The sequence below is a fragment of the Papaver somniferum genome, chromosome 6, assembly GCF_003573695.1.
Source record: "Papaver somniferum cultivar HN1 chromosome 6, ASM357369v1, whole genome shotgun sequence".
In the NCBI taxonomy this organism is placed as follows: Eukaryota; Viridiplantae; Streptophyta; class Magnoliopsida; order Ranunculales; family Papaveraceae; genus Papaver; species Papaver somniferum.
The window spans coordinates 58,676,219-58,689,402 of NC_039363.1; the positions used below are offsets into that span (position 1 = coordinate 58,676,219).

The 13,184-nt window shown below is 34.6% G+C and overlaps 1 protein-coding gene across 1 annotated transcript; it reads right to left on the reverse strand.

Annotated features, from left to right (window-relative positions):
• Positions 1–6,396: 6,396 nt before the first annotated feature.
• LOC113287682 (splicing factor U2af large subunit B-like) lies at positions 6,397–12,599 on the reverse strand. The gene is made up of 18 exons (XM_026536501.1): positions 12,384–12,599; positions 11,467–11,639; positions 11,161–11,274; positions 10,778–10,845; positions 10,083–10,153; positions 9,944–9,988; positions 9,806–9,865; positions 9,646–9,706; positions 9,423–9,535; positions 9,130–9,245; positions 8,897–8,995; positions 8,616–8,691; positions 8,350–8,438; positions 7,747–7,807; positions 7,449–7,541; positions 7,135–7,216; positions 6,891–6,958; positions 6,397–6,668 (listed from the first exon to the last, which is right to left on the reverse strand). Exons 1-18 carry the CDS (start codon positions 12,489–12,491, stop codon positions 6,531–6,533), a joined length of 1,635 nt encoding a protein of 544 aa, XP_026392286.1. The 5' UTR covers positions 12,492–12,599; the 3' UTR covers positions 6,397–6,530.
• Between the last annotated feature and the right edge of the window lie 585 nt (positions 12,600–13,184).

Below are 13,184 nucleotides of genomic sequence, written 5' to 3' on the forward strand. Positions count from 1 at the left end.
TTCAGAACTATTATATCTTTTCCATTCCTCTATAGATCTTCTTATCAATTCAGCATCAGTTTCATTCCTCACCCTCTTAATCGATTGGCTTACATGGTTAAAGCTACAAATTCATTTAGTTCTCTACTAATTGTCTCAAAACGAGATTGTAGGTCACATATAACACGATGACTCGGGTACATGTGTCACTGCAGAAATTTTCGTAAATACTCTTCCAGAAATTCACACTCGGATATGTATGCTTTAACAAGCTTGAGTTTGTAACTCATACTTTCTGCAAATATGTATTCATCTTCTCGAGTATCCTAAGCTCGACGAACAAACAAGAGTTGAACATATTTCAACAAATTATATTAAAATTGAAAAGAGATTTTGTGTGATACTTTGGGTTTGAAGGATGTATAGTTTGATATGATGTGAAAATTTATTTTTTATAGAGAATTCAAAGAAGACGTTGGATCTAACCCTGTGTAAAATGATTTTTGAATTAACTAAACAAGAATCATATAAAATTAAAAAAAAATTAATGTGAGAAATAATTTGGTCATAAGATTTTTGACTGGTTAAGTCTAAGTACTTAATTTCTGGGACGCCAAATATGGTTCAGTTCTTGCGAAAATAAATAACCATTGCTTTTAAAAAAATTGGATTAGAGACCAAAGGTTACAAATATTAAAGTTTAAACCAGAAAAAAAAATCTCCTGTAATGTTAACATTTACAAAACTTTTATCAAAATTGCTTTCATTGAGAATTGAACTCAAGACCTCCCGCTTACTAACGGGTGCTCTAACCAACTGAGCTCTTAAAGCTTGTTAGTGACTAATGGTTTACTTGTATATATGTCCATGCTTACTAAACTTAGTATTTATCTTTTATTTTTTTATTTTTATCTTGGGATAATTGTCATATACTTTAAATTCTTTTAACTAAAAGAGGCTTCCAATTGATTTCAATTGTTTTGCACAGTATTTTTGATATTTAATTATATTTAGTTTTTAGAATATATCCCATAACATTTGATTTTTTTCTGAAAAACTACGGTTTAGTCCAAAATATCATCCAAGTATACTGGTTTGTGTTGACTCATTCAATGAGGTACAATTTAGTCCTTTAGTTATTCAAAATCTGGATAATATACTAATAACCTTCACAATTTACAATTAAGTCCAAATATTCACAGTTTAGTCCAAATTGACTCATCATAATGTGTTTGGATGTTACTGGCATCTCTCTTTTTACTGGGGGTGATGGGTGCTGGTGGTGGTGGTGGTGTACACTCTTTTGTTCCTGGCCAGGCAATTTGCAATGTTGTCGCTCAGAAGTGTAATAAATATGTGGAAAAATGCAGTGCTCAGGGATTAGGTTTTGGGGTCCTTACTTTCACTATTTTAGTGAAGCTTGGTGGTGACACTATAGATTTTCTGAAAAGGCTGCGAAATTACATGGCGAGCCATGATGCGAATGTTAGGGTAGGAGATTTCCCTTTCCATAGATTAGGAGGGGTCATTCAGAAGGGGATTGGAGCGCAGCTTGTTGGTCGGCTCCCATCCAATTTCTTGTAATTTTCTTCTTGTTTTTGTATTATTATATAAAAGTAAGAAAAATAATAATTTATGTTTCGAACTCGTCCAAAATTCACAAACTTTATATATTCAGAAAGCTCTTTCCGAGATCTAAAAAAAAATAGTTCCCATATGACTATGCAATTTACATTTATAAATTTTGTTCATTTTTGCTTCACTATTATCTCATTGTACAAAAAACTACACATGCACAAAATTTTCATTAGCTTATGTACCACTTTGTGCAAACCTACAAAAGTTTATCATACTTTTTCCTAGAAAATACATTGGCATCAACATATAATCTTAAAAATGTTGAATAAATCGCCCACTCATACCAAAAATAGATTTATCTCATGGGAATTGCACTGGTGTACAACTACTTGCACATCTACAAAAACATATCAAATCCAACATCCATACCCACAAAATATGACATATATTCATAATACAAGACAGTGGTGTACATCTATGTACACATCTACAAAAATTTAGAAAATCAAATATCCATACTAACAAAATAGGCAATATATTCATAAGGGACAATGGTGCACAATTGTGTACACATTTATGAAAATCCAATAAATCCAATATACGTACCCATAAAACATGTCATATGTCAACGAGACGGGACAACGGCGTACACCTATGTACACATCCATAAAAATTGAAAATCCATCATCCTACACAGAAAACAAGCAATATATTCATTAGACCGACAATGATGTACAACTATATACACATCTACAGAAAACTAGCAAAATCCATCATTCATAGCCATAAAAATGCCACATATCAATGAGACAAGACATGATGTACAACTAAATACACATCTAAAAAATCCAGAAAATCCAGCATCCATACCCACAAACACAGGCCATATATTCAAGAGACTGGATAAGGTGCAAAAAAACACAATAATAAAACTACCCAACAACTAACCAAGGAAACAACATAAGTTACAACCACTTCTTCTTCTCCGACCCCAGCACCAATCATTACTTCATCTACTCCATCTCCACAATCCACCCCCACCTTCAATTACCTTTTTTTTTTTTTTTGTAATTTTTTCTTCTTGATACAATTTAATTTGCACCAAGTTATACTAGTGTTTTCCTTTGTCCATTTATATTCCAATATTCAACCGAAGGAAACAAAAATTATACAATTACAATACTTATTATCACGATAACTCCTAAAGATACAAAAGAAAAGCATGATTTAAGCATCAAGCTCTCAAAAACAATACAAATGATAAAACCAACAAAAAGATATACATAGATGTAAAAAGTATCTATAAAGAGACCAACTGTACAAAAGGAAGTTAATGGAATAGACTTTTTCCAAAAGAAAATATGCACCGACTTTACTCAATTTAGACTTCCTTATAGAAAACCCATCTACAATTCCAAAAGATCCCAGCTCAATATTTCAATGCTCTAATGTCTTCTTCTTCACCATCAACACAACTCTCTCATTTCATTAGGTCGAGTCAATCAACAACAAAAACCCATCTTTACCCATTAACAGTATTGTTAATCTCCATAATCAACCAATAAAACCCATATATAAATAAAATCTAGAGCACCAACAACTTCTTCAGATAAACAATGATCGTCGCTAGATTGTTAACGGTCTTCCTTAAATCTCATGTATGTTACCGAGAGTTACATTGCATCTGTTGTTTCCAATTTGACAAAGCATTTTGAGAATGCATTTGACAATGCCACACACAATGACACGCCTGCTAAATTAGAGATCACAATTAGTTCCGCACCAGTTCTTCAGTACAAAAAATTAAAAAAAAGAATTACTAACTGAACAACGATGATTAATTAGACTAGGTATATCTAGGGTTTCTAACTTGATAATCTTTATTTTGTTAAATGAAAATGAGAGCTCGGTGAAGAAGAAGATAAATAAAACTGGTAATATTCATAGTTACATTCAATTTGAATTTTGTAGGTGGTACATAGGACAAACCATAAATGAAAAGTAAACTGATTTTAAAAATTGTGAAGGGGATAGGATATAGGAAAAACGGAGGTGCGAAATACGTAAAACCAAATTTGATGGATGAAACCAAGAAAAATTTATGTCAAAAGTGCATCAGGCCATAATACAGTTTTGTACCATTAATAATCAACAGGTATACAATTATGTGCAGACTAAAAACCAACATGTATACAACTATGTACACATTAACAATAAACGTGTGTGTAATTACGTACACACTAATATTCAACATGTGTACAACTATGTACAAATTAGCAAAAATCATAAATGTTCTATAATTGATCTGTAGAACAAGAGGTTAAATATTCAACCCGGACTAGTAAAGCTTTCATTAGGTCCCTTATGCAATACATGCCAATCCATTTGATGCTTATGGGTCCCTAAACTTAATAAATTAATATAAAGCCAGTGTAATTAATATAATTAGCATGTGTACAACTATGTGAATCAATATGCATACAACTATGTCCATTTTTATTTATTCAAAAATAAATCAACGTTGTAAATGAAGGAAATCAGATTCAAAAGAACATAGAAAAAGGAAATCAGATTCAAAATTAAACTTACTTGCGAGAATCCATCTTGTCCCGGTATGTGCACATTAATAATCAATATGCATACAACTATGTCCATTTTATTTATTCAAAAATAAATCAACGTTGTAAAAGTGAAGGAAATCATATTCAAAAGAACACATAAAAGGAAATCATATTCAAAACGAAACTTACTTGCGATAATCCATCTTGTCCCGGTTGTACTTTCTATCCAAAAGCCATTAAAGATGGTTCAATAATCCCACCGCGGAGCTTCAAAACAGATGTAGAGTTGATTCTTCATTCAAACACATAAAAGCAAGCAAGATCAACAGTTTCAAATGAACAAATGAAGTTCCAAAATCAATAATTATAATTGTATAATATTTACCTTTCTCGATATTGTGATCAGTTAATGTGCCCAACTTTAAGTTTTTACCAGCAAAAATCAATCTATGTTGGTCTGATGGAATACCTTGTTTGTCTCTATTGATCACCATAATAAAAAATGAGATACAAAATCTTATCATACATGCTTGATAACCCGCTATCACAAAACCATATATGAAAAAACATATAAAGTGTACAATAAATAGTACATGCTGAATAAATTGAAGATTGCAAAACAATAATATATATTCCCTCCGTCCAAGTTATATAAGCGGAGTTTTTGGTTGTCCATCTGTATAGGCATAATTCTAATTCATAGATGACTCTTTCCAAATGTGCTCCTACTTATGATAGCAGTTTTGTATTAAAATTAATTTAATACTTCTAGTTTTCATCAAAAGTTAAGGGTAAAACAGGAAAAATGATGGATATTTAGTTCTTAGCCACTGTACAATATATATATACTTTACAAACAAAAAATCAAACTAAAATTAAGTAATTATTTAATGTTTGTTTTTATTTTTATTATTAACAAATTAAATAAAATGCTATATAAAATAGTTTGAAAATAAAGAATAAAATATAAGAAACAAAAGATTGATTGTATATAAATTTAAGGGTAATTTTTGTCATTTATAAAATAAAATAGGGACAAAAAAAATATGAAGTATTAAATTTAGATGAGACCAAAGCTTATGTTTTTGTAGCTTTTAAAAACTCTTTCCCAGCTTTTAAAAGTTAAGGAATTTGGGAAGTGTTTTGAATAAAAAGTACTTTGATTTTCTTTTACCAAACACTAATGTCAAAAATTATTGATAATTTGACATGTATAGGTTTTGAAAATGCTTTAGGAAAAAAATAATAAAAAGCATTACCAAACCCAATCTTAATCTAAGAGATTTGGTTTTTCCGCCTATATAAGTTGGACGAAGGAAGTACATACTATAACAATTACGCTATTAATAATCGAGAAAAAATACACCAAAAAACTAAAAAACAAAAAAAATCATATCCGCAAACAACTGAAAAGTCAAAAGATCAAGATTTGAATCACATATAAAGAACTCAATAGTTATACTTCAAAATGACATATATGAAGATGTTAAATCGAAGATCTGAATCACATATAATGATCTCAATAGCGACACTTCGAACTAAAAAGCAAATAGAAATACAAACAAACGGTGGAATAATTATACTTTCAAATTAGAAAATCTAGTCAAAAGAAATCTTGATTATAGTCTTTATAAAACCTCTAAGAATGTTTGTTATTAATGAAATTCAATTTCGAAAACGTTAAACTAATAATTCTAAATTGAATTAAAGTGATAAGGACTTTTCATCATTGATTTTTAGTAGATCTATAAGAATAATTGTTATTGATGTTGATTTTTAGGGTTTTTTTTCTTTCTCTTGTTTCGGTTCTCTTTTTTAAATAAAACAACATTTTCTATTTATTTATTTCAAAAAAGAAAACACAACCACTATAGCTATTTCGGTTCTGATTTCTCTTTTCAAACTAACATATTGTTTTTCAACCAACATTTATTTTGGGTGATAAAATGTATCTGTGGGAAAAAGGATTGGCTCGTCGAAATTTTGGACTAAACCATCTGAGTGGGAAGTTTTGGACTAACCAATCAGGCTTGCGGGGATAGAGCTCCAAAGCCCACTAGCTCTGGAACCAAATGACTATTTCTACTTCTTCAAAGCAGCGCTGTTTCAAGGAAGGAGGCTCGCCAATGAACTAGTATAACTCCATAAGGTCCATAACCCCGAGAGGCCGAGATGAATAAGCAGCATTTTCTTTTGTCAATTCTTCCTTTCCAATTTTTATCAATACATGAGAAGAGATTTAAAAGATTAATGCTCCTATTAGATGAATGTTTTGAAGTGACAGAATTTTTGTCGTACAGAACAATGATAAAACATCCTTACCTTGGTTTCAATTTTTTGTTGAAAAACAACACTAATCATTACGTCTACTACCTATACAGTACTCTTATTTTCATTAAACGCTATTTCATTTCACGCCCCATAATCTCCATTAAGATACTTGTCTTCTGGGTAATATTCAGCGGTAACATCATTCCCTCCGAATTTCCTACCATGAAGAGCAGCCTTTGCCTTGGAAGAACCAGAAATATCTGCGTACTCCAAGAAAACCTGGACAAAAAATGAACAAACATTTGAAAAGATGGCTGCAAAAATATACAGTCAAGTGAATTTACAAAATTGAATGGGCAACCAGGATAACTGTCATGTGTTTCGTAAAGTTTTGATTTGCGTATCTAATATACTACTTAAATAAACCCAAAGCCCGTCTTACAGGAGGTACTTGATAAATTAACAAAGCAAACCTGTCGGACGCAGTAGAAAGAAATGTACCTTTCCGACTCCTGATGACCAATCTCCGTTTGCATCAGGGCGAGGAATTATGATACTCACCAAGGGCCCTGGATCAATCAGACTAGATAAGAGCAAAATTCAAGAAATCAAGATATTTAAGAAATCTTTCTTTAAAGGACCTGGTAGCTAAAAATGCCCGACTCTTGTGCAGTTTCAGCTTCAAGTTTTCAGATTCTTGACATACAAGTGAAATTACAGTAAGCAATACAGAAAGTTTGAATACCGAATTTTGCGCCTTCTTCCCTCATATCCTCTACTATATCATTGTACTCTTCATCATCTCTCAGCTCGTCAGCACTTACCACCTTTACAGCAGAGAACATATCTGGGGTCAGTATATCATTGTAATTTACGAACTCCACTGTCAAACATCACTGGCCAAATATCAAAATCAAAATAAATTTGAAAGGGTACTGAACCCTGCATTTCTCCATCATCAAAAAGGAAAAGACACTACATTACGAAATATACAGCACCAAAATTTGATAAATACATATCGATTTGCGTAGTCAAAGGATAGAGAAACAAGAACAATACCTCGGTCAAACAGACTACTTTAGTTGGAGTTTCACCCATTCCAGCTGGCATTCCAATTCCAGGCAAATTACCACCTGCCTGGAGAACCATTTTCTACAAGCCCATAGCATATATATCCCTTTAGAGATCAGAAGAAGAACTATGAAACGATAACAACAACAAAACAAGGTAGTGAATGATGCTCAATGATATGACCAACAAGTTCATTTTTACCACACATCATAATCGACAATTTGCTGTCAGACAGATGATGTGTCTGGTGAACTCATTCTACAAGTGGTTGTGTTGAGAGAGTTACCTGAATGGCTATGTGCTGTTGTGCCTGTTGTAATATGTTTTCCTGGTCTTTCGCCTGCCCACTGTTATGAAAGCAATAAACTTGTCTTAGAGGAATAGTGCTGCTCTAGGCTTACAGTTGACCTCTTGAGAGTTGAGACTCACTAAAACATTACAAATTGTGCCTTATACGTGTCCGTCCACGTTACAGGTGGTAAATCTTTTAGCTATTATTCATAACATAATTCTCTCATGTTTATGTCAATTGAAATATAACCATCATATCTTTCATTGCTATATATAGTTTACTGTTTGTAGCCTTGGTTGTATGTAGATATGGTCATAGTAAGAGAAAGAGAAATTCGATTTTTTTTCTTTCTTTTATAATATCTTTATTTTATATATTGTCCTCATAGACTTGCTGATAGTCATTAAACATATAACTCTACTCCTCTCTACATATTACATTGTCTGTGTTACTGTTTCTACTGCATTACAGGATTCAACAGATATGGTCGAATAAAAGTCAGAACTAAAAGCCGACTTCTGAACACAACATGTTCACAATGAGTTCATCGTCTCCCATCTTTTTCTTGCTCCTTAATAGTAAAAAAGATGCACTAACCTGGCAGTGGCGCGACGTACAGTTAGAGTCTTGTCCCCCATTTTCAGACCATTAAGTGCAGCACAAGCAACATCCGTGACAGCAGGATCCTGAGACGTCCAGGAAGAATTGCAAAACCATATATCATATGTAAGGCAGTCCAACAGGAATTAAAAGATGGGGAAATTTAAAAAAAAAAAAGAATATTACGAAAAAATGTTCAAATTTCAGAGAAACCAGATAACGGGCAGCTGCAAAAATTTGGATGCTGAAAGAAGTGCACACACCTGATAAACACAGAATCCGTAACCTTTTGAATTTCCTGTATCCCTATCCTTAACGAGGTCAAATCCACGCAAAGGTCTGCAATGATCAACAAGCATATAAACCAAGTTTTTATTACAATCAACATTTCCGGTCCGGTAGGGCATCAAGTGTCAAGTGAAAATCATTAAGTTTACCAAGCTAAACTAGACGAAGAAGTACAATCTGTATCCACGGCTATAGTAAAAATAATAACAATCAGTAATTGAAAAAAAAAAATTAGCAAGTGAGTTACAGGAAATACCCAAAAGACTCGAGCAGTTCTCGTATCTGTGCATCTGTAAAATAGTATGGCAATCCACCAACAAATATGCGATCTGGTCCCTCTACTCCACCCGTTATACTGTCATGCACATTCAAAGCAGCTAAACTTAAAATCATACTACCACCATATCCTACAGAAGAACCACAGATTGTTCTTGACTATCTCCAACTGCGATTAGCCAATGGAATGACATGGAGTAACACCAATCTTACCCAGGTGTGAGACCAACAGCAGATAAGTTGAGATGTGGACTTGGCTGGCTAGGTCCAAGTGCTGCAGCCAGTGAAGGGTTGTAGTCTGTAGGCCTCCGAACCCTCACAGAGACCCCCTGTTAAAACATCATAAAAATGTCAGGCCTAACAAACAAACAGTAAGTACACAAAGCCATAATGATGACACAAAAGTAAAACTATAAAGCTGAAGGAAATGTGGTCTACGAGGAGAAGCTATATCGAAATTACTCTTCATGGTCCTATAAATGCAGAAAGGAGTTGAAAAGTGGCACCTCAAACATAATCCCGTCCAATGCCATCGCATTACTTGCTTCTTCAACAGTTCTCATCTCCACAAAAGCGAACTTTTTTTCATGATTTATGTACACATTGACCACAGCATCACCTACAAGTACGGAATGCCAATATAATACGCATCCAACTAAAATTAAAACCCCCTTCCAAATGAAAATCGTAATCTGTGTGGTGTGAGTGAAACTAGTGGAAGAAACCAACCTGGACCAGCAGAATTTCCTCCAATGGCAGACATCACGCCGCTGAAAAATGTGGCAATTGTCTGTTTGAACAAACACAAGAATAAAACCACTTAAACAAGCTCAGGTTAGAACGAGTTATCTACAACAGAAACATGGTTGTAAAAGAATTAGCAGGCAACCTGCTCATTAGCCAATGGTGGAAGGCCGCCAACATAAACTCGACGGGCATGCCTTGTTGCCTATCATGAAGAAAAAGAGGAGACGGTTCAGCATATTAAAATGAAGAGATATAGCGTACACATCAAACAAAAGCATACCTGCTGAGTCATGGCTTGCGCTGGCATCATTGGAAGAGCTCCAAACTTATGACATCGGAAAAGACCATATAAGTTGATCAGATAAGTGAGAAATTACATTGTAACACGCTGATAAACAACAATTACTTGAGCGCAATACCTGACTGGCCCCAAAAGAGAACATGTTCTGGAGCATTCCTGGCGTTGTTTGAGGAACACCTGGAACTTGTCCTGCATTTAGCAAGAATAAAAAAGATATATGTATGTCTATTTACACAGAGATAGAAGAAAAAAAAAGCAACATGAAAATCAACCTAGTGTTGCAATTACAAATTGAGCTAACACAACACCCTTGTTATGTCATTTGAGCTTTTGGGGTTATCAGCATGTTCAAACGGAAGCTTATACATTATGCAGTTCAAAATATAGAAATAGAAAAAAGAAATCCATTATTGCAGGTGCTGGAGAAATATTCGTAAGTCTACCAAAATGGCACTTGGCTGCTGGTTGAAGCTGACAAGATCCAGCAATTGGTGCATTGGTCCCCCGTTGAACATAAATTCTACGATTTTGACGCCGAAGTATAGCAGTGGGACATGTGGCCAAACATTGCCTTCTTACCCAAATGATAAACACAAATCACAAACAAAGACCACACACAACAGCCAACAACACAACAATGATTCTCAGTTTCAGTATAAAGGCACTTTAAGTAATTATTGCACCATAAACAGAACAAAGTAAGAAAATATTTCACTGCAAGAAATTAGAAACTAAAAAGGCTGATGACAAAGAATGTACCACATGAAAGCAAACTGAAAAAGATTAATGTAAAACAACAGTTTGTACACTAACCTGGAACTGTACCACCAGATAACATGGCAGTACTTGGCGGTGCCATGTCAAAACCGCTTGCTCGTTTGCTACAGAGACACAATAATTGTAGCTAGTTAGTAACTCCAAGAAAAGTATTTCAACAAAATGTCACATTTCAGAAAGAGACACCATCATATTCTAGTTGGAAAAGCGAGAATATGTAATGTATGCTAGGTTCTTCACATGCACAATATGTGTCCACATTCTAAGTTGGGTTTATAGAACAGCTTGAGACAGCGTCTGCGTCTCACTTGCTGGTTGAAATTCCTTTTTTTGTCCGGGTCCCTTATGGTGTAAAAAAAGGTCAAAAACAAATGTTTGGTTCTGGGGTGATCTCGTGACTCATTGGTGTACAGCAATACCTTTTTGAGCGAGAAGGAGAGCGTGATCTAGATCGATTCCTAGATCTATCCCGTGAACGAGAGCGTGATCTGTGCTTGTGTCTCCTGTCCTTATGTCGGTCATAATCACGGTGCCTGTATAAAAATAAAAGATGAACAAATCAAATCGAGAGACCTAAAAAAATGCGTCTACGCTCTCCTTTATTATCATGATATACAAACCAACAAAAATCCGAGAAAAAAATTGTACAGAAGCACCGAAATATGTAAAAAAACATGTCAATAAACGGATCAAGAGAATGAGTTCTCTGGTGATAACACTCTTACCTGTCGGAATCACGGGTTCGGTGACGGTCATAGTCATCAACTTTCTCCCTTCCTCTTTCTTCCCTCACGCCTCTATCCTTATAGTCCCTATGGCGACGATCGCGATCCCTTTCCCTCTCTCGATCCCTTTCTTTAGTCCTCGGCCTTTCGTGATCCAAACCCCGAGAATTGTGCTGATACAATTTTACAAGATTCAGTTCCTTTGTGTAGATAAATTACAAAAGGAAGTTCAAACTCCGCAATGTGGCTCACAGCATGGCATAGCAATTCATGCACGTTCCCCTTAAAAATTATTAAACATGGCATCTCGTAAATCAGGAAACCTTAAAAATTAAACATGGCATCTCGGAAATCAGGAAACAAAATATGCATCCATAAGAACAAAGGTACCCGCAAACAATGATCTTGTTTATAGTTTCTAGAATTTGGCAAGCTGGGCTCTGATGCAAAGTCAGCTTATTAGAAGTACGACAAGGCAATTAAACATACTTAAGTTTCTTGACTAAGCCGAGAAAATAATATGATGGCCAAAATAGTTTCCCAACCATCACAAATGCAACATATAGGGAACATAAGAATGAGAAAACTTTTTTTTTGGGTAACCATGAATGATAAAAGGTGAAACACACTTAATCACAAACCTCCGCCCACCATTATCCACTTTTTTTTTGTTTCGATAAATCAGAAAATTTACACTAAAGACCTTCAATCTACAATGTAAAGTCTTTAAGCATAAATTAACCTTAATCCTATTTATGATTTCGCCCATTTTATAGACATCGATTAAGAAAAGTAGGCGATAAAAATGCTTAGGTCTCAGAAGAACCAAAATTCAGGTATAAATCTAATAATTTAGAATTCGGAAACTGTTCCCCGAATCAGAAATCCAATCGAGAAAGACAGAATATAATGTTTACCTTGGTGTGAGTGTCGCGATCTTCAAACGCATCATAAGGTGAAGATCCTCCATGATTAGTTCCTTTACTCTCTTCATTGCCATCGAATCCACCATTGTAATCACTCATCTCACCTCAAATAGCTAAACCTTAATCTCCTACTGCGTTAGGTTGGAATGCTAGAACAACTCTGATTCTTTGGATCACTGGTACAGAAGTACCCAAGTGATATGCGTATCAGATACGGGATGTTTGGATGTCATATAATGAATACAGGATACAGCTGTGGGGTTACACATGCAGTTTATATTTGCCAAACAGATCATTACCTTGGGTGTTTGAACCTAAATCTGAATCTGCATAGGGTTTCTGCCCATCACATAGATACGGGCCTATGGCCCCATTCTCATCTCCCAAGCAAAAAGCCCACAATACCCAAGGCCCACTAATCCGTCACTATAGACAAGTTATTCAGAGTCTTCATTCCAAGTACCATTGTAGATGTCATACAACACTTTTCAGGATGATTCATTCCACTTGATCATCAGTTGTTTCGCTAGCTTTGTTCCTCCACTCGACTTCCATATTGGAGGACTTGTGTTTCTTTTGTTGTTGTCTCCCCCTTTGGTTGTACGTACCTTGCATGTTACGCGAAGGCTCTTTTCCTTGAATTATTTATCAGGGCACTAGTGCAGTTAGTTGTTGGTTCCTTGAAGAAAATGCTATATGACATCTGTTCGTTGGTTGTGTTGGTCTTTTATCCATGGATAATGGTTGAAAAGGCAAAAGCGCGGTAACAACTTGGATCTAGCTGATACTAGT

Coding starts and splice junctions, on each gene's coding strand:
- LOC113287682 (XM_026536501.1), bottom strand. CDS start 12,491: ATGAGTGATTACAATGGTGGATTCGATGGCAATGAAGAGAGTAAAGGA. Junction 7,808..8,349: donor GTACGTCGCGCCACTGCCAG/GTTAGTGCATCT, acceptor CTTTCATAACAG/TGGGCAGGCGAAAGACCAGG. Junction 7,217..7,448: donor AAGTAGTCTGTTTGACCGAG/GTATTGTTCTTG, acceptor TCTGCTGTAAAG/GTGGTAAGTGCTGACGAGCT.